The sequence below is a fragment of the Alternaria atra genome, assembly GCF_907166805.1.
Source record: "Alternaria atra isolate CS162 genome assembly, contig: 30, whole genome shotgun sequence".
In the NCBI taxonomy this organism is placed as follows: Eukaryota; Fungi; Ascomycota; class Dothideomycetes; order Pleosporales; family Pleosporaceae; genus Alternaria; species Alternaria atra.
Genome location: NW_025091329.1, coordinates 279080 through 306622, shown reverse-complemented (window position 1 = coordinate 306622; position 27543 = coordinate 279080). Strand labels below are relative to the sequence as shown.

Below are 27543 nucleotides of genomic sequence, written 5' to 3'. Positions count from 1 at the left end.
GGGAATCTCTCCAACGAGGCAGAAGACCTTGCTGCAACGCTTGTATGTAGCTTTGGGCGCTGTACCCACCGTGGGGAGCATCAAGATCTCGCTGCATTACGATGAGATCACTCCGTCGAGGTTGCCCGCGTTCATCGAGCCATATAGCCGCCCACACCATTTGCACAGGCTTGCGCGCAGTCGACAGCTCCGTAAGCATCCTTGTATTCCATTTCTCATCGTCGTAGCGAAAGCACCACTTAGTTGTGTGGCCTGAGCCCTTCTGAATAGAGCACTCGTCAGAGAATTTAAGTACGCGGCGATGCCACGGGTAGCCGCGATACTCACGAGCGAACAACAAGCGTGCGCGCGCACGTCGTAGGGTAAGCTTTGGACGCTTTTTGCAGCGTACGTGTAGTAAACCAGTCTTTTTTATAGCCCGATAGAGTGTGGAGCGGCTAGGTAGCTTTAATAGGGTGCCATTAGGTAGGTAGACTTGAGCGATTTCAGCGAGTTCTGCGTAGGTTATTTTAGGATTTTTTCTAACAGCGCGATACACCAGCTTGCGCGCATGCCTCGAAAGTATTTGCGGACGCCCGCTACGAGGTTTGTATTGTGTTGTGCCCGTTGTGGTTACTTTTGCGCGGAGGCGTCGTATAGTTGATTCCGCGCGACCACACGCGTTCGCCACCTCACTGGCCGTACAACCAGCATTTAGCATACCGATGGCAATATTGCGCTCAGCAGGACTCATATTTGGGCCACGGCGCACATTTCGCGATAGCTCACGTCCAAAAATACGCGGTGTAGACATAGTTGTAGTGGGTTGAAGTTGAGTTGTAAGTGTGGTGGGGGAAAATTATTACGCTAGCGTGGGCGAAACTTTTGACGCGTCACTGTATTATACTGAGGACCGCTTCATCACAACCTATCGATCATCATCCATCTCGTGTTCGTTAGACACGTCTGGAAACAGCTGGCTACCTAGATATGCTTCCACCAACCCCGCGCAAGGCTGACGCAGGTTGTGCCGAAGTGCACCGCCCAGCCTTATGGACGCTCCGCAGCTCTTTAAAGGCTGCAATATGCCGCGTGCCAACCCGCAAAACCTCTCGAATGGTCAAGGTCTCCGCAGAATTTGTGGCGTACCAACATGGAGTCCTTTCTTGGGTGCAGTGCTTTGTTTCATCGGTCTAAGAGTATGGGATTGGGCGTTGGCGGGAATGTTGGTTTAGATGCTAGGTACGAAGATGATCATAGGCTAATTCTACTTCTCAATACGCGAAAGCTTCTCTATTTGCGAAGAACCGGGCTCTGTTTTCCTTCATCCCATTCGAATTCTCTCGTCAGGGTGATTCCTCTTTCCCTTCTATCACTTGGAGGTGACTCGCTTATCCGGACATCAGTCGATTCCTTACCCCCTGCATTAGGACATTCCCCATGCACATGGGTTGTTGTCAGACCTATCTCATCCTCATCTAGCCGAGATCTACCCCATGGCTCATGATCGTTTCTCGACCTCATCCATGACTTTCTTTCGGTTCGAATCTCCGTTTGGGTAACTGTGGTGCCGTCCAATGTATCGTTAACCTTTATCTTCCGCGTGCGCTTCTTAGAAATCGTTTCGAGTGGATCTAGTGATTGAGCGGGCGATTCTATGTGGTGGGACCCTTTGAGCGTGGATGGCAGGCTCCTCGAGAGTGCGTCCGTGATTTGTAGCATGAGCGGGCGAAGGGTGGGTAGGCAACCGGAGATGATGCCGACAGAAGGTTCTACGGACGACCAGATAAACACGTCGCTCTTTGCCCAGCTAATGTCTGTTGTCTGAACGAGGCGGACGATTGTGATGATGCGGTAGAGGGATGCAAAACAGACACTACATATATCAGTGAGTTATCGTCGCGTAAACTTGCTTTGATCTAGAACTTACAAACTGCCGAGTAGGAACGTAAGAATTACTGCGACCTTTTGCGATCGGCCCATATTCAGCTTGAGCACGCTTTGTATAGGTATCGTAAGGATGCAAATGTCGCCAAAAAGGTTGATGATGCCGACACCAAGATAGAACTAGGACCTTGTCAGTTGGGAATGCGATTCTGGCTGGAGGAAATCACACCTTTGCCTCGTTTACCAGTACCACGCCTTCACCACCATACCACTGGTTCCAATAGTAATGTAATGGTCTTGTATACAGTGGCAGGACGATATGGTTGGCGACCAGATAACCAGCAGTGAGAATGACGCAAAACCAGCCAAGCCATGTCATCCCAAAAATGCGACGATATAAAGCCAGAATCGAGAATTTGATGGTACAAAGGCTCCACGTGTAGATGAACACATACGCAAAGGTGATCTGGCTGTTGTCAGCACTGAGATATTGGCGTACTTCGGGATGTAACAACGCACTATCGTAATTTGTCGCATCTCATACGGTCCCAAAGACCATATGTGCTTTCCGAGACCGAAGAAACCCCCTAGCCTGAATGTCAGCAGGAGTGGCCGGTTTTACATGTCCAAGTACTTTACCTGCGATGCAGCAAGCTAAGTTGCCAGCATTCAGCGCCAACCCAAGAAACATGAGGTGATCATCCAGTCCTAGCGGCTCACGTTTAAGCCGCAAGCGAGTGAGGAGACGCAAGCCAACGAAAATGAATGAAAGGACAAAAAGCACAATGCCAATAGCATTGTTGGAAGCAGTGCGTGATTCAGTCAAGTCAATGCCAGCCGGCGGGTTTGCGAAGTAGTTGACTGCCATGTCTACAGGCTGGTTGCGTTGGGATTGTATAGTATGGAGTGACGAATGTCAAACTCGCGCAACGGGCTTCGATGTAGATTATCAAAACTCATGTTCACTGCGCCGAGTGCATCAGTGCAGCACCATATCGAGCAGAGCAGGGTGTTGTGTCACAAAAAGTATTTGGCAATGGCGCAACGGGTATATCCCGAAGTCGGTACGATTAAGAAGCCAATCGGCATAGTTTCCTTTGACAATGTGAAGGCTGCGCAACGAACAGGAAACGGCCCTCTCAAAATCTGTGACCAGTTCAGGTGAAGGATGCGGTTCGCGTTAACTACATATGTACAGGGTTAAATGCCCGAGGGACCGTGTGATGTGACGAGCTAGGTACCTCCTGCATATTGGCCTATCACACTAGATGACAGTGTGGGGTTCATCGTATGGGGGTCCGGAGAAGGATTGAGAAAACCCAGATCGGGCCTTCCTATCGACTCGGGCCTTTAAGGACGCGCGGGAGATAACGACGTGCCGCAGCCTTTGCCGGTAGTAGACCGCCTTAGTGGGCACCATCGCCCGTGAAACCTGGACCACAACAGCTTTTCTCTCCACATTCTCACTGTGACAACTTGCTTGTCTTGACTCAATCAATTCCCATCCTCAATATCTCATTGCAACAAGATGGCGCCTAAGGAAACCAAGTTCAAGGTGGCCGCGGCTCATGCCGCACCTGTCTTTATGGACAAATCAGCCACCATCAAGAAGACTGTTCGGCTCATCGAGCAAGCTGCGAAAGACGACGTCAAGCTCCTAGTGTTCCCTGAAACCTTCATCCCCGGCTACCCCGTACGTGTCTCGGCTCTTAACCTCAACCTTCGGTAGTTAAAAGTAGTACTAATCCTTACCATAGTGGTGGACTGAATGCTACCCGCCCCTAAAGCAGGTTGCTGCTTTGGCCAAGTACGCTGAAGAAAGCGTAGTTGTGGAGCCGAACGGAGAAGACGTCAGCGCCATTCAGGACGCTTGTCGCCGGACCGGTGTAGCAATCAATCTCGGAATCTCGGAGCGTATCGCAAACGGCCATACGCTATTCAACTCACAGGTCATCATCGATAGCGACGGCACTATCCTCGGTGTTCATCGCAAGCTTCAGCCAACTTTTGTCGAGCGCATGGTGTGGGCTCAGGGCAACGGAAGCACATTGCGCAACTGGCCCCTTTCCCTGGGCTATAACCTCGGAGGTCTTGCGTGCTGGGAGCATACTATGAACGGCGCACGCCAGGCACTCATCACCCAGAACCAACACATTCATGCTGGAGCTTGGCCAGCCTTATCGGCAATGGCGGGTTTCGAGGATGTCGCCGATGCGCAAATCGAGGCGCTGATGAAGATGCATGCTTTAACCGCCCAGGTCTTCGTTATCACCGCTTCTGACTATGTCGATCAACAGTGTCTCAGCTGGATGGAAGATAATCTTGGAAAGCAAGATCTCATCAAGCTTGGTGGCGGTTGGTCTTCAATCATCCATCCGTTCTGCTCGTTCATCGCTGGTCCGCATACCGGCGGGGAGGAGAAGTTGGTACAGGGCGAGATTGACTTCTCACAGATGGGTGCTGTGAAGGTATGGATTGATGCAGCGGGCCACTACCAGCGTCCAGAGATTCTGCAGTTCGCGTTCGATGCGCGTCCACACTGGGCGGACGAGAAAACCGATCGCTTCAAGGTGCGTACGGAGGAAAGAAAACCAGATGCTGATAGTGGTCACGAGTCGTAGTGAGATGTTTCCAATGGCGGGATGTCTTCTTACCCCATATATGATGCATGAGTTCAGAGTTCCATCCTTGTAGTGAGGTTATGTGCGATTCGTTACTCATTGGGCCTTGTGGAAGCTTAGCGACTAAGCCCCGTTGCATCACTTCCAACAACATTTCCAGCGGGATAGCGTAGCCCTTTCACCTTCCTCATCCTCAGAGTCATCAAACACATTTCAATATAACTTCCATTATGCCAATAACTTTCGGGGCCGTAGGAGACATGATCTCAGTCGCTTTGTTGGTGAAAGATCTGATCGCAACGCTCGATGAGGCTCGCGGCTCCAAAGCAGAATATCAAGCTGCCCTGCAAGCCATCAAGACATTGGACGATACTATCAATCTAGTGAATCAGCATGTCATTCAACAGATGGTTACCACATCCGAGTTGCCCAGTCTGTGCAAAACAGCAAGACAAGTCGTAGCTAGATGTAGTAGTTTGGGCCACGGCTTTCTGGAACGAATTCGGAGATACCATACTACATTCGACGAGTCCCATCGACCGAATAAGCTCAAAGGGATCACGATGGGCATTCGATGGCGAATTAGAGAGAAAGAGGCTCTTCAGCGATTTCATGCAGAGATACTAGGCGCTAGCTTATCGCTTCAGACATTATTAGCAACTGTGAACTTGTAAACGGTACGCTTTGCTTGTCAGCAGGCTCCAAACTGATAAAGTATAGCACGCTTTTAGGCGTTAATCGAAAAGAGACGAATGATAAACTCGACGAAGCGAAGCTCATACACGACACCACCATTCTCTCACATGATGTAGCACTCAACAACATCAAATACGGCATTAGAGACGCTACCAACAACATCAAAACCTGCAGTTCAATCTTGGTGAAGGTGTCGGAAGCACTCAAGTTCGACTGGATTCTTAAATTGGGCTCTGAGCTCAAAGACATGATGCAAGGTGTGATGGCGGTAAACTTTGCCACCTACTGAGCTGTAATCCGCTTAGAGACTGCACTTCCTGGCTAACTGGAACGAGTACTTATTGAGGAGCCGATGATCTTAGAGGACCCTATTGGTCGCATTGCACCTGTACATCTGCAGTTTATCATTTCCTGGGATGCCTTTAACTTCGTGCTCGAAGGACGCTTTCACAATAGGCATGGGTACCTGAAAATGAAGCAGCGGGAATATGCACTACAAATTAGAAGTACTGGAAAAGATGTTGAGCAGTCACAGCCGTGGCAGTGTGCATTCTCGTCTGAGCAACGTGTTGAGATGAGTTTCACCTTCAGTCAAGATTGTGAAAGTGACGGCGATAACAGTGACACTACCTGTCCGGGTCGCCAGACACCATCAGGTTGCTCCAAGGATTCTGATATACAATGTAAAAAATGTGGAACGTGGTTCCGGAGGATCATTGTGGTTAGGATGATGAAGCTCAGCTACAATCTGTTCCTCCGCAGAAGAGTCGGCACGCTCGATGACCAACTCTCCTACAAGAGGATTCTGTTACCAGTAATCGTAAAGGAGACTATGACAACCTTCCTGAGCAGGAGAGAGAAGATCTGACAAGCTTCAAGCGAGTAAGACTCGTTTCTAAACGGAAACGTACTGGTTTCGTGTCACCGGCTGGATTCTACGAGACTTTCGGCAGGGAATGGGCGCTATCTCTAGCATATGTGGAAGGCAAAGTCCATCGATGTGGAAGATCAGTCGAATACTTCTTGCAAAAGAACCCACAATATGGAGAACCCACACTATCCGAGGCTGAGTACAAAAGTGTAATGGACAATCCAGTTCATGCACTGCTGCTCCACAACAAGCTGCTGCCGAAGCGATGTTGATGCTTAATACCAGTTTAACCCTCAAGGAAAGCGCTGAGGCATCTATTAGGGCAAAAAATAAAATATGTCTCCGAGAGAGCTTCGCAACAAGATCGTACTCATTAATGAACCCTACCTAGAAACTACGGATACTCTTTCCTACATGCACCACTCCTTCTCCTGCACAGCCTTGCACCCGTCTTTCCCAAGATACCAATCATCACAGAGAGTATTACACTCAACCCCAGGCTTTACAAACACCCTGCCTTCCTGGCTCGGGTCGCCACTTGGCGTACCGTACCAGGGGAGTCGCCATTGGACCTCCATATCGTTGGCTTCATATCCCGTCGCACCTGTTGGGGTGTGTTAGTATATTTGACATCAAATGCTTGATACAAAAGAAGTAGAATGGAGGAAGAGAGAGACATACGGTATCCATGGCGACAAGCGCAGTAGTATGGACCGGGTGTATGCGGGTCTTGGTGACCCCAGACATACGTGCAGGATGTGGTGATGTCGCACTTGTTTTCGTTGGGTGTGTAGACGCATGTCTCGCAAGTGGGTTCGTAGGGTGGCGAGAGAGCAGTGGTAAGGGTGATGATGGAAGAAACTATGGCGATGGTAAAGGTCTTCATGATGATGGTCTTAACCTTGGACGAGATGATTGATGTAGTTGTTGATATTTGATGATGTGTGGTGCGAATGAAAGCTAATAGGCGGAATGGAAGCCAACTTTTATATCTCAAGTTTACGGTTGCAGCTGTGAAGTCTTTACTTCAGTGTCTTCTTCTGCTCGTTGCATTGCCTCACCACCAAGAACCTATTTTCAGCACAAGGACGAAATCTGTGAGACTGGCCGTAGCCAATATCTCAGCTGACACGACATACACACATAAACATACATTATCGTGGTCTTACAAGACCTCTTGGCCCCGTACTGCAAGACAGTTGTAGTTGCCAAGCAATAGCTTCAGACTCGCAAGTAGTAGCGTAAAAATACTGGCCTTCGCCACACCGTATGATGCTGCTGGTAGCTAACTGATAGAAACGAACGCCACGAAGTAAATTTAGTGAGAATGGAAGAGTCGGGAATCTCGTGATGAACCTCGGTCTGGTCATGAGACGTCGTGTTGCTTCCCCGCATTCTTCAGCTTGCTGATGAAGCTGGGGAAACACGAGCTTTAGCGGCTTGGAAAAAGCATAATTGTTAGAGAGTCACAATTCGCAAGTAAGAGGGTGCGAAGAGCTAGAAATAGTAAAAGTATTACTAATACCGTGACTAGGATAGCTAGTATTATCGTACTCTAGAACGCTATACTATCGCGAACACGACGCATGCAAATGAAGTGTACCGTATCGGCATCTACTAGACTGTCCCATGGTTCGCATTGCGGCTGTGCGTTTATATTTAAGGATACCATGGTTGAGATACTCCAGAGATTGTTCACTACTCATCACTGGTAAAGCTTGTCCTTTCGTGCAGGCTTTCCATCCACAAGTCCGATTTCTCCCACGTTGTCGTTGAAGTCCATGTCACTCACGAACCCCGGGATCTCGTGCAGCGTAGAACACTCTTCAATCTCGCCGATTGTAGAATATTGCTGAAGCTTCGCCCGGTATGCCTCCTGCAACCCAACGCCAAGCCTGAAGACTGTATGCCCGTCGAGGATCGCGCTCCAGCGTCGCCTGAATCCATAGACGAGGCAGAGGCCTGAACTGATCAAGGCCCATAGTCCAAACAAGGCAACAGGAACAACGGCTGGCATGACGCCCAGCTCGATTACGGTATCAGCGATAAAGGCCGTGATGTCAGGCACGTGTGACTTGAGGCGGGTTTTATTGAGTCCGATGAAGTCTCGGCCATCGTTGTACATGAGTTTGATAGCGTAGGTGGAGTAAGTCTGTAGCAGAACTTGTCGAAGCTGGTCGGCTTGTAGATACTCGAGCTGGTAATTATACCTCATGGAGCCAAGAATGTTACTGGCACCCTCTGCAGTGGATGAGTCAAGGGGTGACGGTAGACCAATCGAATCAAACAGCCACTTTAGCCAACCGTCATTGTTGATGTCGAGGGTGCACGCAAGTGTCTCTGCTCCAAAACGTTTCGCACAATCATCTCTTCGAGAAGGCATCAGGGTATCGCTCCGCTCGAAGTTGGAGTGAGTAGAGCGCACACCGTCAACGTCCGCCGAGCCTACACTGCTACTCGAGGTGCAAGATACACCAATCGCGGTCAGGTTTTTATTTCCACCGTCAAGGAGACCTCCGTATTGAATTCATGCGGTCTACGATTGTTAGCCGCGAAGCTGGGTCATCTCGCAGAATGTAACTTACCGGTACTCAGACTCATATTCTTCCAGCTCCCAAGCACAATTGTTAGGCACATGCAGTGCGCTGTAACCTGGGGAACTCATGCCGGTTGGATGGCGAACAGGACACGCGTTCACCGGAGCGTAGGCGAGACTGCAATCGCTCGCAGTAAGTTGGAAGTTGACAGAAGGCCGAGGTTCTCAAAGGGCGAACCATCTTCAGTATAAAGCGCACCACTACAACCTCGTTCACCATCGTGGTTTCAGCCTTGTGATGTTCTAAACGGTGGCGGTTGTAGTGCGGGGGCCAGGGAACAAGATTGGATTTCAGCCTTGCACCGTTTGTATTGGCAGCCACCCCTTGCGGGGACAAAACAAGGCAGATCGCTCGATTTCCATTCCGCTACCGCTCCTGTGACCATATGGGAATTGTCTGGTGTGGTTCCGCGGGGTGGTAGATGTAACACTCAAGCCAATCATGTACTGACCATTCTAAAACGCACCGATAAGAACCTAGATACTTGACCGGTCAGCCTAGAAATTACTTTATCGTTTTCGCTGGGGGGAACACAAAACGTGTCGGTGCGCGGCCCCCAGTTCGTCCTCCCAGATTACCTTTCTTGACGACAAGGCTGACTGATCCTCGAACAGCACCTTGGTTGTGGTGGTAGGTTCATGGAGCTGGAGGGAACACGAACGTTAGTGACTTGGGACGAAGCACAATCAAGGGAGGCCGGTTATTCGAAAGTGCGAAGAGTTGAGAACAGTGAACGTGTTGCGATTGCTTCACCAGATTGACTGGTGTTATAAAGCTCCAAAACGCCATGCCATACCAGATGAGAAGCGTGGACATGGTTTCCATAGCATCATCATCTCTTGCCCTTCTTGAGTACCAAGCCCTTCCAGCCCTTGCTATCCTTGATCCGCCTAAGCGCTTTGCTCGCAATAGGATCCTTGGCCAAGTCATCCAGACAAGCTTTCTTCTCTTCCTCACTCTCATGCTCATGGAACTCGCACCATTCCTTCTCCATCTTGGGCCTCTCGCCCCTTGCCAACATTGTCACCAGTTCGAATAAGAAAGCTTGCGGAAGCTGACTCCGCAGAGCTATCGTGCGCTCGTCGTCGCGATCGGGGTTCCAGTACACGGAGTACATATCAAGGAAGTATCGGCACAGCGGTGCGTCTGGTGGGAGGCTTTCGTAGGCGGCGATGACATTGCTATGGTCGGGCATGACTTGTAGGATCTCGTCGTTCGTTTGCCATGCTAGAATAACGGCGCGGCGTAGCTTTGGGATGGCGTAGCGGTGTGCGAAGACGTAGAGTGATATGAACCGGCGCTCTAGGAAGCCTTCCAATCCTCTCCACTTGTATGGTCTTGAGCAGCATGGGCATAGTGTCTCTTTTGGTATCTCGGGCTTCTCGGCGGGGTTTCGTGGAGGCGGTACTACGGCAGCCTTTTCGGGTTCGGCGTCGCCAGGCACTTTCTCCGTACTAGGTGCAGGGCTGGCTGCTGGTTCGGCGTTGGCTGGTGAGGTATCTGATTCTGTATCATCGGCCTCTAGAGCGATGCCCCAGGAGGCAGTGTCCACGTCATCACTCTCGGTCTGCTCGATGGTGTTCGTGCTGTCGCCTCCATTGACATTGACGGCATGTGTTGGAGGGTGCACCTCCTTCCCGCCTTCGATGAGGTGATGCGGGATGAAGCCTGTGTATAGCCATAGCATGAAGGCGTCGAACACATCGGGGCTAGTGTCGTCAAGCTCAAGTGTGGTACCCGATTTCTCGTATGGTGAGTCGCTCTTCTCCTCTAGACATGTGTTGAAGTATGGTGAGCATCGTCGCAGAAGTTCGCGATGGCAGCTGAAAGACTCAGGGTAGTCCTTTCCACCAACTTTTACTGTGATTATCGTCTGGTCAAAATTTCTGTCTCTAGTTAGCGGTTCAGCTTGATGAATCTGAAAGCAATGATGGTACTCACCTAAATGTGTGGCCGAGCGTCGTCGCACCCTTGGAGTGCATGAAAGGCATTTTGAGTAGATAGTCAGGTTCCATTCATTATCGACTTACTGTGGACCATATCGCCATTATATCTATGTTGTCCTGGACGGGTAGTACGGAGAGCCCAGTTTCAGCAATCGTGACAGATACATCTTGGCGTTCGACCTTGCGGCGGTTGAATGCTTGTACGAGCTTCAATGCACGGTGAGAGGAGGCTTAAGCGGGGGAACGTAGAGCTTAATTGAAACTTGTAGGTACAAGAGGACGAGTGACAGCTGGGCTTGTCTGGGCGATCTTGGAACGAAGTAGGGGTATCATCAAGTCGTGCGGGAGAGGATGGGTTTGATAGCCGTTTCACGATGCTTGGCGGGGAAAGCATGCCTCAGCCGACACATGGCTTGTCCAAGATCTCCATAGAGGTGAAGCTAAGCCCAGCATGTCCCTGCACTTGTCCTTGCGAAGGTACGGGTGATGCCGCGGAGTGGCATTGGCCATGGAAGTGGATGAGGTTGGAGCGTGGTTCAAGACGTGTGGACGCGTCCCGCGTCCCACGTCCAAACTTGAGGATCCGTGCACACTATTAACCCACACTATCGTGGATATCCGAGCCAGAATTACTTCACCATCGAGCGAACGCCATGAACACAATGCTATCTCTACAGCTCAGATGATCTCCGAACATATGCGGCTGAATATTCCTCGTATTGGACCACTTACCCCGCGTCTGTACAATGGTCACCCCACTTTCGAGACAGCGCCTTCAGTACTTGGCGTCAGCTGTCGCAGATATAATAGCATCGTTGCAATGCAACCCTTTTGTCACCGGTTGAAGTCAAGGTCTAAGCGATAGTGAAAGCACGACTCACGATGGCGTCCAAATTCGACACGCAGACTTACCTAGGCAACATCATTAACAACCAGCTTATCCCAACTGCTAAGACGCGACATTCCATCGACCCAGCCACCAGCCAACCACTCTACGAAGTGCCAGTAGCCAGGAAAGAAGATCTAGATGCCGCCGTGTACGCAGCACGTAAAGCATTCCAGACATGGAGCACAACGCCCTTCTCTGAGCGAGCAAATTTACTCCTCAAATATGCGGATACCATAGAACATCACCGCGATGACCTTGAGCAGCTTCTCACCCAGGAGCAAGGCAAGCCGCTGTCACTATCGAAATCTGAGCTTGATAAGACATTAACGTGGTTACGCGCCTTCGCCACCATGGAGATTAAAGACGAGGTCCTGCAAGAGGACGACGAGAAGATTGTTTACTCAACTCATCCACCCATCGGCGTATGCGCTGGTATCGTGCCCTGGAACTGGCCCGTCTTGCTGGGCATAGGAAAGTTAGGTCCAGCGCTGATTACTGGAAACACGTTCATCATGAAGCCATCACCATACACGCCATATTGCGACCTCAAGCTCGGTGAACTGGCTACGACAGTATTCCCACCAGGAGTCGTGCAGGTACTCAGTGGAGACGACAACCTTGGTCCATGGATAACTGAACACCCCGGTATCGACAAGATCGCCTTCACTGGATCGATAGCTACAGGGAAACTGGTCGCAGCATCCTGTGCGAAGACGTTGAAGCGGTACGTTTTGGAACTAGGTGGCAATGACGCGGCGATCGTGTGCGAAGACGTCGATATCGACAAATGCCTGCCTAAGATTGCTACGCTGAGTTTCCTCAACTCAGGTCAGATCTGCATGTTAACGAAGCGTATCTACATCCACGAAAGCATCTACGACACCTTCCGTGATAAGATGGTTGAGTTCACAAAGAGCAATATCAAGACTGGTGCTGGTACGGAGGATGGTGTGGTCGTGGGACCTGTGCAAAATAAGATGCAGTACGCAACCATCCCCCTCTCCTCAAATCGTCAGCGACAGTACAGAATTTAACCAAGCCAGATTCGACAAAGTCAAAGACATGTACGACCAGATCTCTGCCCAGCACTGGACTACCGCCCTAGCAGGTTCCGCCACCTCTTCCCCCAACGGCTACTTCATCACCCCCGCCATCATCGACAACCCACCGGAAAACTCCCGAATCGTCCAAGAAGAACCCTTCGGTCCCATCGTCCCCTTACTAAAATGGAGCGACGAAGACGGCGTCATTGATCGAGCGAATGCGCTCAAAACGGGGTTGGGCGCTTCGGTTTGGAGTAAAGATCTGGAGCGCGCGGAAAGAATGGCGAGAAGATTGGAGGCAGGGAGTGTGTGGGTGAATTCACATTTTGATGTTGACCCTAAGGTGCCATATGGGGGGTGGAAGGAGAGTGGGGTAGGAATGGCGTGGGGGGTGGAGGGGTTGAAGGCTTATACTAACAGTAGGAGTCTGTGGGTGTGGAAGAAGGTTTTTGAGTAACTGGCGATAACGCTGTTGAAGCGACGCGTAATAGGTAATCATCTGATGAACGTGTTGGTGCTGAAATGCAGGCACAACGCTATTCGTAACGCTGTATAATGATCTTAATGCAGGCGCGTACCTGAACACCTTCTGCTTTCGTTTCGGAAATATGTGGACTCCGCCTAAAGATAGTAAGTAATCATCAAGAATTGTTGTCTTGGAAGTGATTAAACTTGGCAAGTCCGTAGTTGAAGACTTTGTATTAGTGCTTATATCAGCCGGAGAGGCCGGATGAGAGTTTGTTTACCTCGTTCTTACCACTTCTTCTTGGAGAGGTCCATATTTTTCCGAAGGCACCTCGCGTGCAGTGTGTACAGCTGTATTTGAATACTCCTTCGCTTGAGTCATTGAGACCAAAAGTCATGAGTCTCGTGCGTTTTGGAAGCCTCATGATCAAGGCGTTGATAGGTGAGAGTCATGCAGCAACTTTAGTACGACTCTGAGTAGCTCTTAGAAATCATGTCCTTGAAACAATGAGTACTGACCAGTATGGGTGTAGACCAAGTCGTGGCTGGTGGGGAAAAGATGTTCCGGTAAAGGCTGCGTCGAATCACAGAAGAGCCGGTGCCGGCTTGGCATCTATTGACTCTTGCTAGTAACATTAGGGGATGATGCCACTCGGAGCTTTTATAGGCTCACTCGCCACATGCTTGCTTGGCGTCCGGCTTGTTCACTGCTCTGGGGTACATGCTGGGGTAGAACTGCCGTAGCTTGTTCTAATCTAATTGGATACGACGTACGAGATGCGCTGGAGGTAGTCATGCTAGCCACTTTCCTGATACAGGCCAAGCAGCTGGTGCTTTGTTAATATAACCCTAAAACGGAGAAGAGTAAATTCCTCCGCAAGGCTCGAATTTGTAGGTTGGCCATGAGATTTCCTGATAAAGGAACGGTGAGTTGCACTCACTGTTCAATCCAGACAGCAGATTCAATTCGATCCTGATATTTTTTCGATATGTTTTCCTTGTTCAAAGTTCTTCTCGGAGGCGCGTTTGCCGCCCTGTCCATGGCGCCTGGCGTCAATGGACAGAACTATCCTGGCCCAGGTGCGGTCTCTGGGAGCACTTTCGCTCACGACCCGACAGTGGTCAAGACGCCGAGCGGTAGTTACATCATGGCCTACACAGCACCAGGCATTGCACTCAAGACCTCTACCGACCGCACCGTCTGGCGCGATGCCGGTCTTGTATGGAACAACGCAAATGCCCCGTGGACACAACCGTACACGGGCGCCACTAACGAAAATCTCTGGGCTCCAGACCTTTCGTACCACAATGGCCAGTACTATCTATACTACTCTGCCTCGACCTTTGGATCTCGCAGGTCCGCAATCTTCTTGGCCACAAGCACCACGGGTGCTGCCGGATCGTGGACGAACCGCGGTGTTGTGATCGAGACCACTGCGAACAGTGCATACAACGCCATCGACCCCAACTTGATCGTCGACGCTGAGGGCAGGTGGTGGCTATCATTCGGTTCGTTTGGAAATGGTCTCAAGTTGATTTCCATCAATCCAAGCACCGGCATGCGCTCCGGCAGCAACATGGTCGATATCGCCAGTCGCGGATCCGGCGGCGCCATAGAAGCACCCGTCATCGTTCGCAATGGCAACTTCTACTATCTCTGGGTATCTTTTGATAGGTGTTGCCAGGCTGCTGCCAGCACCTACAATATCAGGGTTGGACGATCTACTAACGTTCAGGGTCCTTACGTAGACCGCGACGGTAGGCAGATGATGTCAGGCGGCGGCACGCTGGTGCTGGCATCACATGGCGCCATTCGCGGACCTGGCCATAACACTGTTTTCAGAGACACCGACGCCGACGTACTCGTCTACCATTACTACAGGCAATCTGATGGTCAGGCTCAGTTAGGTATTAACCTTCTTCGCTACGAAAACGGCTGGCCGGTTGCCTATTAAGCAAGGAATGCTACTCGGGCTGGTTATCATTGGTTTAACCCTCTGGTCATGCCCTTGAACAAGCCCGTTAAGCTGCTGAGAGGGCGTGCGATGTTAAGTATCTTCTTGTTAAATACTTTTACCTCTATATCATATTTCTGAGGTTGTACATACTTATATCCAAATCGTTTGCTGTAGCCTTTGCAGGACGCCTAAAGGATACCAAGAATTATAATATACATGTGACCGGCATAATGAGGTCCAGTGATTGTTTTAACTAATAGATTGAATCGGACTTAAGAGAAGTAAACTACTATGACTCGTAATCCAGTATTGAATATCGCTTCTCAGTCGAGTAAAGGACTCTGATGAGAAACCGCAGGGGGTGTAAGTTTAGTGTAGACTTAGGTGTCACCTATATAGGATATCGATGTGATATCATCGTTACTGGATTCGCATAGCATCACGTTCAGTGCCTACTTTAGACACACTAATGGATTGCGAAGATACTCTTCGTCTCCAAGAATTTAGTACGTACGAAGTTGATGCTGAAAGCATTCAGCTTATTTACACCTATATACGAATGCGCATCACTCCACTTGTGTAGAATCGCTACGTGACATCTACTATATAAGCCATTTCTTAGCAACAGCATCGTACTCCTTCTTAGTCAAAGGCGTAACGCTTCCATGCTTGAGACCCTGTGCGAAGCCACCGGGTGACTGCTCCCATCGAGGCTGAAGAATGCTTGATGTCTGGAAAGGGACATATTCCGTATAATTATCAAGCAACAGATGATACAAGCCAGGTTTACGAATGTCCATAAATGATGCAGGTCCTTCGGTTGGACTCTCAGGGCGGACGTACCCTTGGAATGCGTTTCCAAGTACCGAAGAGGCCGTTGGTCGTTGTCTCTTGGTAGACTTGGTTAACGGTTTCGTTCTTTAGGAAACGAGCGTAGTGTCCGGGTTGGCCAAGGTACTGGAACTCCTGGTCGATCAGCGGCGTGCCGGGTATGGCGAGGTAGTCCTGGGGCTTGCTGAAGGATCGGAAGTCTTTGGTGGTAGCGTAGCGGATACGGTCAAGTCCCGCCACGCCCTTGTGGTCTGTATCACCAGCATCATAATGACGAGAGGCCCAGAAAACATAGTACTGCTTCTCCTTGTCATTCCAGACGGCTGATGGCGCCCACGTCATGCCGGCTGTATCGGATTCTACACTGCAATTCTGATCAGTAATGCCAGGAAGGTTTTATGAAACGAATCGTACGTTACGAGCTTAGAAGCAGACCAGTCTACCAGATTTTTTGAGCTCCAGATCACAAGACCGCGGCTTCCATGCCTGGTCGCCACATCCCAGTTGAACCCAGCTGCATTTATGTCGAGGTCTACACACCTATGTCAGAGCCGGGAGACTATGCGTCCTGTACAGTAAAGGCCACTTACCAGTTGCGATCAGGAAAAATTCCGATCTAGCAGAATTGGTAGTGAGGAAAATATCCCGAACGCCTCGTGTACCAACAGTAGACGCCAAAATCGATCTACCTTTATTAAGGAATCTAGAACCCGTGAGACTCTCGCCGTTGGAAAGATGCCATTGGACTTGGGGGTTTTGGTCGCTGAAAGTCGACACCAGATAGCCAGTATATTCTGTATTCTGGCGCACCTCCAAACTGTCCTTGTGAGCAGCAGGCAAATGAAGGCCGCTGGCTGCTGCAGCAAGTCCTGCTAGAATCGGGAGGAATGTGCGCATGTTGACTTTTGGCAGAGGAATAAAAAGAGGCTGCCAAGCAAGAAGAGTATAAGCAGAAAACAGAGACTCTGTTGTCGATCGACGATCGACGACTAAGAGACGCGGTACTGTCTGTCCAGAGTGCGGTATGTTATATAGATAGCTGACTTCGGTTAGGATCTACTAGCGCTTCCTACACTAGTAATTTGATCTTCACTCACGCTCAGGTGCCGATGACATGCGCAGGTGGACATAGTGGGTCATAAAGTTTGAACGATACAATTTGCTGAATCTTCCGTCAACCTCAATGGAAGCTCCAAGGGTTGAGCTCAGGATTGGTGGGAATTGGATTTAGAGCATGTTCACGCACGGTCTCTTGGCACTTGGTAGACGGAAGAATATCGAAGCGAGACTAGAGCTTGTAGATCAAAGTCTTAGGGAAGTGTTTTCTACAATCTAACCTCTCTTGATTTCGCTTCCTGCAATGACATAGCCTCTTCTACTAGCTACTGCTTATTTCGAGGTTTGTAGCCATATAAGAAGCTCGCCTTACTAAGTAAGCGCTAGCGCATTCTCGGCTTAGCGCCTAGAGGGGTTGGAGCAGTATATCAACAATCAGAGTGTGTAAATGCGGAAGGCGGTTTTGAGTAAGCTATGACGTGTAAAGTTCAGGCGAAAAGCAAGAGCTGCGTAGCAAATACAAGTGACTCTGCCTGTGTTAGGCCTTGCGGCCCCATTCTCTCCACCACTCGTATAGCGCAATGCCACCTGCGGTTTGAACATCTGTTGTATACAAATTAGCACAAAACTCTTGAAGTAGCCCAAAGGTATTAGCAGAGTCAAAACTTACTCAAACTCCTAGTAACACCCACAGTCTTAATCTCAACATTACGATCGATAACAGCCAGCACCTCCGCTGAAATCCCTTCCTTCTCACTACCGAGCACTAAACAGCACTTCTTCGGTAGCGTACCAGTATCCTGGCTCCTGAATTTCCCTCCATCTTCCCCGTTCCCATCCATCACATCATTCTTATCATCCTCAGTACCCAAAATACCACTACGGTCCGTCTGCTCAATACCCACAACCTCGTACCCCTTACTCTTAGCATCAAGTAAGAACGCCGGTACACTCACCTCCTTCAACTCCTTGATAGACAAGTGCTTCTCTGACCGCACACTGGTAGCCTTAAAGTCCTTTTGCACGACTTTCTTGAGGTCATCGATGTAAAGAGCTTCGAGCCCGAAAGACTCGGATATACGGGAAAGGCCACCGAGGTTCGTGGGGTTATCTATTAAAGAGGCAATGAGCATAACGGAGGCGGGACGTTGGTTTTGGGTGCTGGGTGGTCCGCCAGGAAGGTGGAGATTATCTAGGTCGATACCGGCTTTGGTTTGGAGGGTTATTTGGCCGGCAGGTTCTAAGGCGGAGACGGCCGGGATCGATATAGCTGGTGTGGTGATGTCGAAACGATTTGTGGTCATTTTTCCGAGCTGTATGCGCGCAGATGGCTGGTTTACATGGTCTGATTTGTCTTCACTCTCGAGTGTCTCAAAGTCCTCGTGCGTTACGAGCTCCTCTTCTGGTGTTTCGATTGAGAGATATCGTCCTTGGAATATACCTGCAAGAGTGTAGTCCTGTTCAATGTCGACTTTCAGTGTTCTTATCGTCCAAGGCGATGCATTGAACTTGTCCAATCGGCGAATGAAAGCGTTCATACCTGCGAACGCAGGGCTCTCAATGATATCTTTCCAATTTTTATTGACGGCTAGATCAAAGACTAGTGGGAACGCAAAGTTCGCTTCGTGGCGGATCTGTACCTTAGGACTGGCAGAGTAAGCGTTCAGTTCAGTAATGAGCTTGACGGCAAAGTCCTGAGACTCGTATGGTGCGACGAGAAGACCAAGTTTGATCAGACTAGCAATGTGTACAGGGCTGTACTCTTCCAAATTTCCAAGCTCTTCCACAATGCGCAAAGATTTTCCTGGAAATCGACGGTAGATGCGAGCAATGGTCCATTCGAGCAAATAGCGGTATCGCGGCCATGATTCTAACGACAGGGCGTGTGTAAGACCATCGAGGTACGCATCCACGTCGGATTCCGTTACACAATAGTGAGTCATTACCAGCATCGCTTGTAGCTGGAACGTCTTCTTCCATGGGCTTTTGACGGCGACTGGTGGTTTCTGGCTTCTCCAGGGCTGTAGCAATTGATCCAGTATTCTTTGAGCAGCGCTTATTTGCTCTTCCGGACAACGCCGTAACAAATCTATGACAGCCGCATATGCGTGCCATTCTCGCATGCCGTAATACGAGGCGTATGTCCGATGCGGTAGATATCGCTGAAGCTTATCGGCAGCGGCAACCTCGAACAAGAACTCCGGTCTAATAGATGCCGGATCGTTGACGAAGTCAAGAATATAGTCTTCGAAGGGAAGTATTGAGATTATTGATGGGTTTGCAAATGCAGCTTTGCGTAATGTTTGGGCAAATACTGCTAGAACATAGGATCTTCCCTTGGACAGCTTCGTAAGACGCAACATGGCTTTAGATAGGAGAACAGTGAGGTCTGACTCCGAACCATCCTCTCCTTGGCTGTTCGCGGCACAAACTTGAATGCATGTGGGATGGAACAGCAAGGGTGGCAGATGCACAGCAAATGGTCTGATGAAGTCGCGAATCTCTGCCTCTTCCCATAGTGCTGCCAATATGGTGTGCAGATCATTGGGATCGACGCTCACTACTTCTGTCCGGTCGAGGAGCTCGATCATGCTCTTACAAGCCGGCGCGAAGGATGGGCCCTGTATGCAGCTATGTTTCGATTCGTGGAGGTCTTTCAAGAAAGACTGAATAGAGGGCGACCCGGTATCACTCTTGTCGAACGATGCTGGTAATGCAGACTGATCCACTGGGTTCTCTAGCTTCTGGCATTTTGCGCGTAAAGTTTCGTCGGTGGGTATGTCCTTCGCCTCTAGACCAGAATCGAGAAGATCGCAGAGCTTTCGACAGTGAATGCTGTGCAAGTCGCTTGCTACCTCAGGCATTCCGGGCAGTCGCGACAAGCTAAGAATCTCGGTGATCTCCGAGATATCAAGCTTATGATGCGATGAAACTCGCTCGTACCGCACCTTCAGGCCTTCGATGAGGCCGTGCAGTAGATACAATATTGCTGGTTGAAATAATCTGCCGCTGGCGTTCATGATATAGCGAACAACGCCGAGGATGATTGCGCGGCCATTGCGATTATCCACTTCAACTTCGGAAACGTTGTAATCGACTGAAGGGACAAAGGATGGACTGTCTTCCGTGTCGGATACGAAGTGTGAGATGACAGCAGCAAGTCTTTCTCCGTGAGCGCACGTTGTCGATGATCGTGTAGCAGTAAGCGTTGACGTAAAGAGACCGCCATCAATTGCCCAAGGGAGAAATCCGTCAAATAGAAAGTTGATGTGACCATTCAAGTCACCACGGCGCTGCGGGGTGAAGGTCAGCATAATTCAAGCTAGTCTACACAAGAGACACCTTAGTCTTCTTGTGCTCTGTGCACAGCCGGTACATTGTTGCACAGCTGATAGAATTCTAACGACTAGTACTGACCACTGAGAGGATAGGGAATGTTACCTACTTCGATGACGAAATCCATATACCATCCGCCGATCATCTTCCTAACGCTCTCTTGAATCAATGGGTTCAAAGCTGCAGTCAGTAAAGTTGTGGACATCGCGGGTGTAATCTTGGAGGGAATTGTTGCCGAGGAAGATCCAAGAAGTGTAGTCATGGATTTTAGGCAATCCTCGACTTGTCCAGAATACCGATGCAGCACGATCGTCTCGAATAGAGTCGTGTACAAATCGTATTGTTCTCGGTCGTTTTTGCTAGCATCATATCGCATTGTGGGTATGTCAATAGGGCTGGATGTAGCGAGGAAAGACTGTCGGATGATACCAAGGCAGTACTTGCGCTGATCCGCATGGCCTTTGACAAGACCCAGTCTGAGCTTCCGCCAGTACTCTTCGTCTCTTACACATTCGAACTTGATACCACCGGACGCAGCGAGCGAGACCCATTGAAACCAAGTCCGGTAGATCTTGCTAGAGCGAGCAGCAAAACATTCCATGTCGAGCGCATTGAGTCGATCCCATATTGATTGATCCACGATGTTGTCGAGATGGGCGAGCGAATCATCTCGTTTACTCTTCAACAAGGAAAAGAAAGCGGACAAGGTATCGTGTGCCGTATCATCGAGCCCGTCGATGCCGATAAAATTTGAAAGAAGAGGGAGAGTCCAAGGATCCACCATGTGTGAATACACGGTTGGTATCCAAAATGAGCACTTGAGAAATTCGAGATAAACCTTCGCACAGTGGAGGCTCTCCGGATGTGGATCGCTAGATGAAAGATCCTCAACTAGAGTAGAAAGTCTGTGATTGAGTTTAGAGCTGAGGAGGGAGGCGGCATATGACCCATGGCTATGGCATATTTCAGCGATCTCGTAGAGGTCTTGGGATGTCCGTTCGTCGACTAAACAATCTAAGAAATTATCCCATAATTGACCATGCTGCGGAATATCGCTCTCGTCTTGACGGGCGCTTTCGGTGGGTAATAGTCGCACGCAAATATCGAGTGCATTGATGTCGACACCCGGCGCGGCTTTCAATTTCGCTAGACTACCTTCAAACGCTGCTTGTCTGGTGTGCTCATCTAAGAGACTCAGCACCGCAGCCGTAGCCATGTCTGGTGATGGCGCGTGATTTTTTCGCGTATGCGATGGCCGTTCCCAATGGTGTGCTCGTCAAGCGAGACGAGGATAAGCACTTCAGGGTCTGCTGGTTTTATTTGTCCTCGGCCGTCGTGCGCCTGGTCTCCTGTTGGATCTTCAAAAGTGAGCAAAGCTTCGCTGTGTGGACCAGGATGGGTTGAGTATTGCTACATGTATTGTTGGAGTTCACGTTGCAGGGTCGATACCAGTCACAATTTGCGCCCACTTCAGATGGAAAATTTAGTCGCTACCGCAACACACAACTGGCCGAAGCAGCATTCTTGACAACGTCAGTCCCATCATCCACTCAATAAGAAATGGGGTCATGGCAAAATTCCAAACATTGAAAACAAGCCTCCCACATCGACGACAGAAAGCTTCTTTGGCCGCGAAGTGCTGTATAGAAGGCGTTGGAATAGAAGGCGTAGTTGGTGCTACCGAGGTGACCGACAGGATACTCACTGATCCTTCGCTCGAGGCTCAAACCCAAGATTGACACTACATGCGCCTAGAGTACTTCACCGGACATTGATGCGGTGTGCAAGTCATCGTGGCGTTGCTTTTGCCCAGGTGATCCTGTCTGCTTGTATGTGTGTGTTGTCGGAAGGCAAGGAGTACTGTATGTATTCACATGAAAGCACCTAGAGACTATCCTCAACTGCACTCACAGTGTCTTAGATGGTGTCGTCCGACTACAAGCTAGAAAGCTATTAAACGTCCCCTTTCGTCTCGTCGCGTCGCGCTGTGATGGCGGGCGCGTGTGTGGGGTGCTTGGCAGTGACGTGTTATCGATCGCACACGGCAACCGCGTGTTGACAGAGGCCAAACATTGGCCCACGAGTCATGGGCAGAGCGATCCGTGCACCATCTCAACACCGCCTATGCACCTGCTGTACATACACCGGTCGCAGCAGCTCTTGAATTCTTGCTACTACTTACTAGACGGTATCCTGGACTACAGAATGTATCCACTACACACGACTGCCTCGGCGCCTTCAATGCGCGCATCAGAAGCCTCGTTTCTCTCACACCCACCCGCGCCCATGAACGACGACCCCGGCAACGTCAAGGTTGTGGTGCGATGCAGAGCCTTTGTACCGAGAGGTAAGGTCGCCAATGTCTAATTGATGCATCTAGACACTGACATATACCAGAAAAGGAGAAGGGCACAAGATGTTTGATCCGCATGGACCCAGCGACACAGAAGACGACACTCTTTGCGCCCGAAGAGGGCGAGAACAACGGACGTCGTGTTCTTGACGACAAGGAATTCACATTCGACCGCTCATACTGGTCCCACGACGAGAGCGACCCGCATTATGCTCATCAAGAAGATGTCTACCGCTCCTTCGGTGAGGAGTTCCTCGACCACAACTTTTCAGGATACCACACCTGTATATTCGCATACGGTCAGACGGGATCCGGCAAGAGTTACACAATGATGGGCACACCAGACAACCCAGGCTTGATTCCACGAACTTGCGAGGAGCTGTTCGATCGAATCGCGCATGAACCGTCCCCCAACACCAATTACCATGTCCAGGTCTCTTACTTCGAGGTCTACAATGAGCATGTACGGGATCTGCTCACCCCAAAGACAACTCCACCAATCTATCTCAAGATCCGCGAGAGCCAAAAGGATGGTGTTTACGTGCAGGGTCTGACCGAAGCTGAAGTCAAGAGCTATGCCGATGTTGCGCGCTTGATGAAGATTGGCGACATGGTAGGCAAACCTTCCCATGCCCCTCCAGATGACATACTAACATCAGTATAGAGCCGGACAACTGCATCTACCAAGATGAACGATACCTCATCCCGATCCCATGCCGTTTTCACAATCCGCCTCAAGCAAATTACCCACTCACTCCTCTCCGACGAGACCATCGAACGTACAGCACGCATGCGTCTTGTCGATCTCGCTGGTTCTGAGCGTGCCAAGTCGACAGAAGCCACAGGAGCTCGCTTGAAGGAGGGAGCGCAGATAAACAAATCCCTCACCACACTCGGCCGCGTCATCGCTGCTCTGGCAGACCCGCGAAGACATGGTGCAAAGGGACGACGGCCACGAGAGGTTGTGCCGTACCGTGATTCGGTCTTGACTTGGCTGCTGAAAGACTCTCTGGGCGGTAACAGTAAGACGGCCATGGTTGCTTGCATTGCCCCAGCCGACTACGACGAGACTCTTTCCACGCTACGTTATGCCGACCAGGCAAAGCGTATCCGTACACGTGCCTTGGTCAACCAGGATTGCATGTCCGCTGCGCAACGAGACGCCCAGATTGCCGAGATGTCAGAACAGATCCGCAGCCTACAGGTCTGTGTCAATGCAGCCAGTCAGCGCAAGAGGGAGGAGGCTACGGAGCTGGACGAGTACCAGAGGCAGGTTGCACTCATGCAACGCCTCATGGAAGAGAACCGTCACACGTCCGCAGCGAAGATCAAGGCGCTCACTTCCGAAGTGGAAGAGCTCCGCCCACTCAACGTAGCCTTGCGTGCAGAGATTGACTCATTGCGCCGCCATCTCCAGCTCGCCTTAGGAGAGCTCAAGAACCCTATCGTCCTACCTCCACCACGGGAGCTTGGTACGCCAGACTTCGACAAGGAAGAGTGGCTAGATGGAGGAGATGGGGAAGAGAAAGCGGTTCCAGATGATGAGGCCAGTGATGGTGACTCGGACTCGGGCTACGATGAAGGTGACCATGATGAGTTGGCGCAGGAGCTACACAATGAGGCAGAGGCGTTCCTCCAAGATCTGGCCATGTTCCGCAAAAAGGTTGGCAGCGACAACGATCGGTTCGGTCTTCGCCAAACCCTGGCTGAGCTCATTGGCGAACATTGAGTAAAGTTGAACTTTTGACGTTGATTATGCGACTTGGTTGGGAAAGAAATCGGGCTTCTAGGGTAAGGCGCAGAAATTGGTTACGAATGCATGAGCGACGGCGTTTTCCTCAAAGATGGGGCCAACAATACCCCTAGGATAGTAGTACAGCAGTATATAGTTAGCAAGAATAATCAAGAATGCCATATCAATCTCCATGAGCCTTGCTGGAAGTATAATGTGATGCGACAGCCTCGGCGGGTGAGAGCTATGACCTCAACGAAGAGCTCCATCCAGGCACACCAAGCCTCCGACAACTTCGCGCCATGATACCCCGATAGTCGCGACCAACCATGTCCAAGCCAACAGCCAACTGGGAGAAGGTCGGTGACAAGTTTTACAGGAAAGTACAGCTTTACCAGGCTGTCTTCGATCAGGATCTCGAGCTCGAGAACTACAATGTGGTGGGGGCGCCGTATAGCGGTGCTGTAGGTAGGTACGTCCCACCGTCTGCCGACGATTGCGCAAACATGTGATCAGGATGACTGATTGTTACAGCTGTCTACCGTGATGAGGACAAGCTGCATACCTACCGTGGTCCTGGCGCGTCCAAATCGAGCATCGACATCTACAGCTGCGCGGGCAAGCTGATTCGCAGTATAAACGTATGAGATACACATGTGCATTTGGAACGGTTATGGGACTAGGTACTGACGGACAGCAGTGGGACAAGGGTACAATCAAGGGCCTGGGATGGTCTGAAGACGAGAAGTTGCTGGTCATCACATCAGATGGAACGGTGCGCTGCTACTATGACCTCCAAGGCGATTTCGTGCCCTTCACACTCGGCCACGGCGCAGACGAACACGGCGTAGTATCCTGCAAATTCTACAGCACTGGTTTCGTTGCGCTCCTAGGGAACAACCACCTCATATCCGTTACCTCGTACACCGAACCGCGTCCTAAACTCCTCGCCATACCCCCGACCGAACCTGTCATATCATGGAGCATCATACCACCTGCGTACTCCCTCTCGCGGTCGGTCGAAGTTATACTGGCGATCGGGTCAACGCTGTATGTCGTTGATGCGACCGAGGCAGAAGACCGCAACTTCGATGCTGGACCTTTCAGGCATATCAGCGTTAGTCCACGCGCAGAATTCCTTGCTTTCTATACAGAAGATGGGAAGGTCTGGGTTGTTAGTGGCGATTGGAGTGAGAAGCTCAGCGAGTACGACAGCAAGATCAAGACAGTACCAAAAGATATGGAATGGTGCGGATCGAATGCTGTCGCACTAGCTTGGGAAGACGAGGTACACCTGATCGGCCCCAGAAGCGCAGCGACCAAGTTCTACTATGATACTTGGGTACATTTGTTACCGGACATAGATGGCATACGACTCCTGACGAACGATGTCTGCGAGTTCATACAAAAGGTGCCGGATGAGGCGGTGGATGTCTTCAGGCTAGGCTCGGATTCGCCTGCTGCAAATCTGCTAGAGGCATCTTCATTACTTGAACAGAAGAGCCCCAAAGCGGACGACCTCATACAGCTAATACGACCGAGTCTGGGTGAGGCAGTGGACACATGCGTCAAAGCTGCGGCGCATGAATACAACATCCACTGGCAGAAGTCGCTATTGAAAGCGGCTTCGTACGGAAAGTCTGTACTAGACTTGTATTCGTCCGACGACTTTGTCGACACGTGCGACACACTACGAGTTCTGAACGCCGTGCGTTTCTACGAAGTTGGACTGCCGCTCAGTTACGATCAATATCGACGCATGACGCCCGAGAAGCTTGTTGAGCGTCTCACGAACCGCAGTGAATATCTTCTCGCATTGCGCATAGCTGAGTACTTGCATCTTCCAGCAAACCAGATTCATGGTCACTGGGCGCAGCAGAAGGTGCGCGTCTCGACGGATCCAGAGGAAGAGATCTGCAGTCTTATAGTCAAGAAATTACACGGAAAACCCGGTGTATCATTCGAGGAGATCGCACGAGCGGCGTATGATGAAGGTCGTGTGCGACTGGCCACAGAACTACTCAACTATGAACCTAGAGCTGGCAAGCAAGTGCCGCTGCTACTTAACATGAAGGAAGATACCATTGCACTCGACAAGGCTATCGAGTCAGGCGACACCGATCTCATTTTTCACGTTCTCCTACATCTGCGCAAGAAATTGCCTCTTGCGTCCTTCTTCCGCGTCATCAACAGCCGACCTGTCGCTACAGCTCTCGTAGAGTCGTCAGCCTGGGACCAAGACCGCGAGCTACTAAAGGACCTCTACTACCAAGACGATAGAAGACTAGACGGCTCGAACCTCCTCCTATCCGAAGCCATCGCGCAGGAAAGCCACACCGCCCAACAAGACAAATTGAAGCTAGCATCTAAATACCTCCAAGATTCTCGCGACAGCACAGCCGTCTTCCAGCGCCAGGCCATCGATGATGCTGCCAAACTGCTCCGTCTCCAAACGCAGTTCGAAACTGAACTCAATGGGCCGCGAGACCCCGCACCCACAGGCTCATTGCCAGGCCAAACCTACATCGGCCTTTCAGCAAACGAAACAATCTTCCAACTCATTCGGCAGGGCCACTACAAGCGCGCTTCAAAAGTCGTCTCAGAATTCAAAATCAACGACAAAACATACACGTACATCCGTCTGCGCGCCCTCGTGGCAGCACGCCACTGGAACGAGCTCGAAGAATTCGCCAAGCAGAAGAAGAGTCCTATTGGTTGGGAGCCATTTTTCAGTGAGATACTGGGGGCAGGGAATACTAGGGTCGCGAGTGTGTTTATTCCTAAATGTACGAGTTTGACGGTGGGAGAGAGGGTCGATATGTGGATCAAGTGTGGACTTATGGTTAAAGCGGGAGAGGAGGCGTTCAAGGCCAAGGATAGGGAGTTGCTTGTTGAGATTAGGGATAAGGCTGGGGGGAGTGCGGCGGTGGAGGTGGAGAGGCTACTGGGAATGTTGCCGCAGGGGAAGAGGTAGATGAGAGGGTAGTGTTATGGATTATGTGTGCGTGTGGTTTTTGTGGGATGGTACTAGGGGGGTTGGTGTATAGTAGTTGCTACCGTGAATGTGCTGTGTGCTGAAATGCAGGCGCAACGGTGGTATATAGTAATGATGTCCATGTACTACGGTTGGAGACTATTATGTGCAACTACGTCTTTAATCCCCTTATAACAGTATACCCAGAAGATTGCCACACTTTCTTGCTAGCATGGTTATGGGGGATCCTGCTGGTGTATACAACTAGCAAGAATAAGCCGAAGTTTAGGCGCGGTGGCGTGGCGTGTA

General features: G+C 50.4%; 12 protein-coding genes across 12 annotated transcripts; 5 read left to right on the top strand and 7 right to left on the bottom strand.

Annotated features, from left to right (window-relative positions):
- Positions 1 to 239: 239 nt before the first annotated feature.
- ALTATR162_LOCUS9486 (uncharacterized protein) lies at positions 240 to 2734 on the bottom strand (the record flags this gene model as incomplete). The annotated part of the gene is made up of 7 exons (XM_043317120.1): positions 240 to 262; positions 328 to 495; positions 1728 to 1855; positions 1910 to 2046; positions 2111 to 2332; positions 2386 to 2453; positions 2506 to 2734. 7 exons carry the CDS (start codon positions 2732 to 2734, stop codon positions 240 to 242), a joined length of 975 nt encoding a protein of 324 aa, XP_043173055.1.
- Positions 2735 to 3394: 660 nt separating this feature from the next.
- On the top strand, positions 3395 to 4487 carry ALTATR162_LOCUS9485 (uncharacterized protein; the record flags this gene model as incomplete). Its single annotated transcript, XM_043317119.1, has 2 exons — positions 3395 to 3559; positions 3624 to 4487. The coding sequence occupies 2 exons, from the start codon at positions 3395 to 3397 to the stop codon at positions 4485 to 4487; spliced, it is 1029 nt and encodes a 342-aa protein (XP_043173054.1).
- Positions 4488 to 6464: 1977 nt separating this feature from the next.
- On the bottom strand, positions 6465 to 6940 carry ALTATR162_LOCUS9484 (uncharacterized protein; the record flags this gene model as incomplete). The annotated part of the gene is made up of 2 exons (XM_043317118.1): positions 6465 to 6658; positions 6736 to 6940. The coding sequence occupies 2 exons, from the start codon at positions 6938 to 6940 to the stop codon at positions 6465 to 6467; spliced, it is 399 nt and encodes a 132-aa protein (XP_043173053.1).
- Positions 6941 to 7759: 819 nt separating this feature from the next.
- Positions 7760 to 8437, bottom strand: ALTATR162_LOCUS9483 (uncharacterized protein; the record flags this gene model as incomplete). The annotated part of the gene is made up of 1 exon (XM_043317117.1): positions 7760 to 8437. The coding sequence occupies one exon, from the start codon at positions 8435 to 8437 to the stop codon at positions 7760 to 7762; it is 678 nt and encodes a 225-aa protein (XP_043173052.1).
- Positions 8438 to 9483: 1046 nt separating this feature from the next.
- ALTATR162_LOCUS9482 (uncharacterized protein) lies at positions 9484 to 10642 on the bottom strand (the record flags this gene model as incomplete). The annotated part of the gene is made up of 2 exons (XM_043317116.1): positions 9484 to 10537; positions 10593 to 10642. The coding sequence occupies 2 exons, from the start codon at positions 10640 to 10642 to the stop codon at positions 9484 to 9486; spliced, it is 1104 nt and encodes a 367-aa protein (XP_043173051.1).
- Positions 10643 to 11479: 837 nt separating this feature from the next.
- Positions 11480 to 12986, top strand: ALTATR162_LOCUS9481 (uncharacterized protein; the record flags this gene model as incomplete). Its single annotated transcript, XM_043317115.1, has 2 exons — positions 11480 to 12468; positions 12530 to 12986. 2 exons carry the CDS (start codon positions 11480 to 11482, stop codon positions 12984 to 12986), a joined length of 1446 nt encoding a protein of 481 aa, XP_043173050.1.
- Positions 12987 to 13983: 997 nt separating this feature from the next.
- ALTATR162_LOCUS9480 (uncharacterized protein) lies at positions 13984 to 14949 on the top strand (the record flags this gene model as incomplete). The annotated part of the gene is made up of 1 exon (XM_043317114.1): positions 13984 to 14949. The coding sequence occupies one exon, from the start codon at positions 13984 to 13986 to the stop codon at positions 14947 to 14949; it is 966 nt and encodes a 321-aa protein (XP_043173049.1).
- A 605-nt stretch (positions 14950 to 15554) lies between these two features.
- On the bottom strand, positions 15555 to 16680 carry ALTATR162_LOCUS9479 (uncharacterized protein; the record flags this gene model as incomplete). The annotated part of the gene is made up of 4 exons (XM_043317113.1): positions 15555 to 15683; positions 15796 to 16147; positions 16198 to 16315; positions 16374 to 16680. 4 exons carry the CDS (start codon positions 16678 to 16680, stop codon positions 15555 to 15557), a joined length of 906 nt encoding a protein of 301 aa, XP_043173048.1.
- A 697-nt stretch (positions 16681 to 17377) lies between these two features.
- ALTATR162_LOCUS9478 (uncharacterized protein) lies at positions 17378 to 20217 on the bottom strand (the record flags this gene model as incomplete). The annotated part of the gene is made up of 3 exons (XM_043317112.1): positions 17378 to 17442; positions 17510 to 20132; positions 20182 to 20217. The coding sequence occupies 3 exons, from the start codon at positions 20215 to 20217 to the stop codon at positions 17378 to 17380; spliced, it is 2724 nt and encodes a 907-aa protein (XP_043173047.1).
- Positions 20218 to 20245: 28 nt separating this feature from the next.
- On the bottom strand, positions 20246 to 21391 carry ALTATR162_LOCUS9477 (uncharacterized protein; the record flags this gene model as incomplete). The annotated part of the gene is made up of 1 exon (XM_043317111.1): positions 20246 to 21391. The coding sequence occupies one exon, from the start codon at positions 21389 to 21391 to the stop codon at positions 20246 to 20248; it is 1146 nt and encodes a 381-aa protein (XP_043173046.1).
- Positions 21392 to 22461: 1070 nt separating this feature from the next.
- Positions 22462 to 24257, top strand: ALTATR162_LOCUS9476 (uncharacterized protein; the record flags this gene model as incomplete). The annotated part of the gene is made up of 3 exons (XM_043317110.1): positions 22462 to 22522; positions 22573 to 23141; positions 23193 to 24257. The coding sequence occupies 3 exons, from the start codon at positions 22462 to 22464 to the stop codon at positions 24255 to 24257; spliced, it is 1695 nt and encodes a 564-aa protein (XP_043173045.1).
- Positions 24258 to 24589: 332 nt separating this feature from the next.
- On the top strand, positions 24590 to 27234 carry ALTATR162_LOCUS9475 (uncharacterized protein; the record flags this gene model as incomplete). The annotated part of the gene is made up of 3 exons (XM_043317109.1): positions 24590 to 24728; positions 24795 to 24901; positions 24961 to 27234. 3 exons carry the CDS (start codon positions 24590 to 24592, stop codon positions 27232 to 27234), a joined length of 2520 nt encoding a protein of 839 aa, XP_043173044.1.
- Positions 27235 to 27543: the final 309 nt, after the last annotated feature.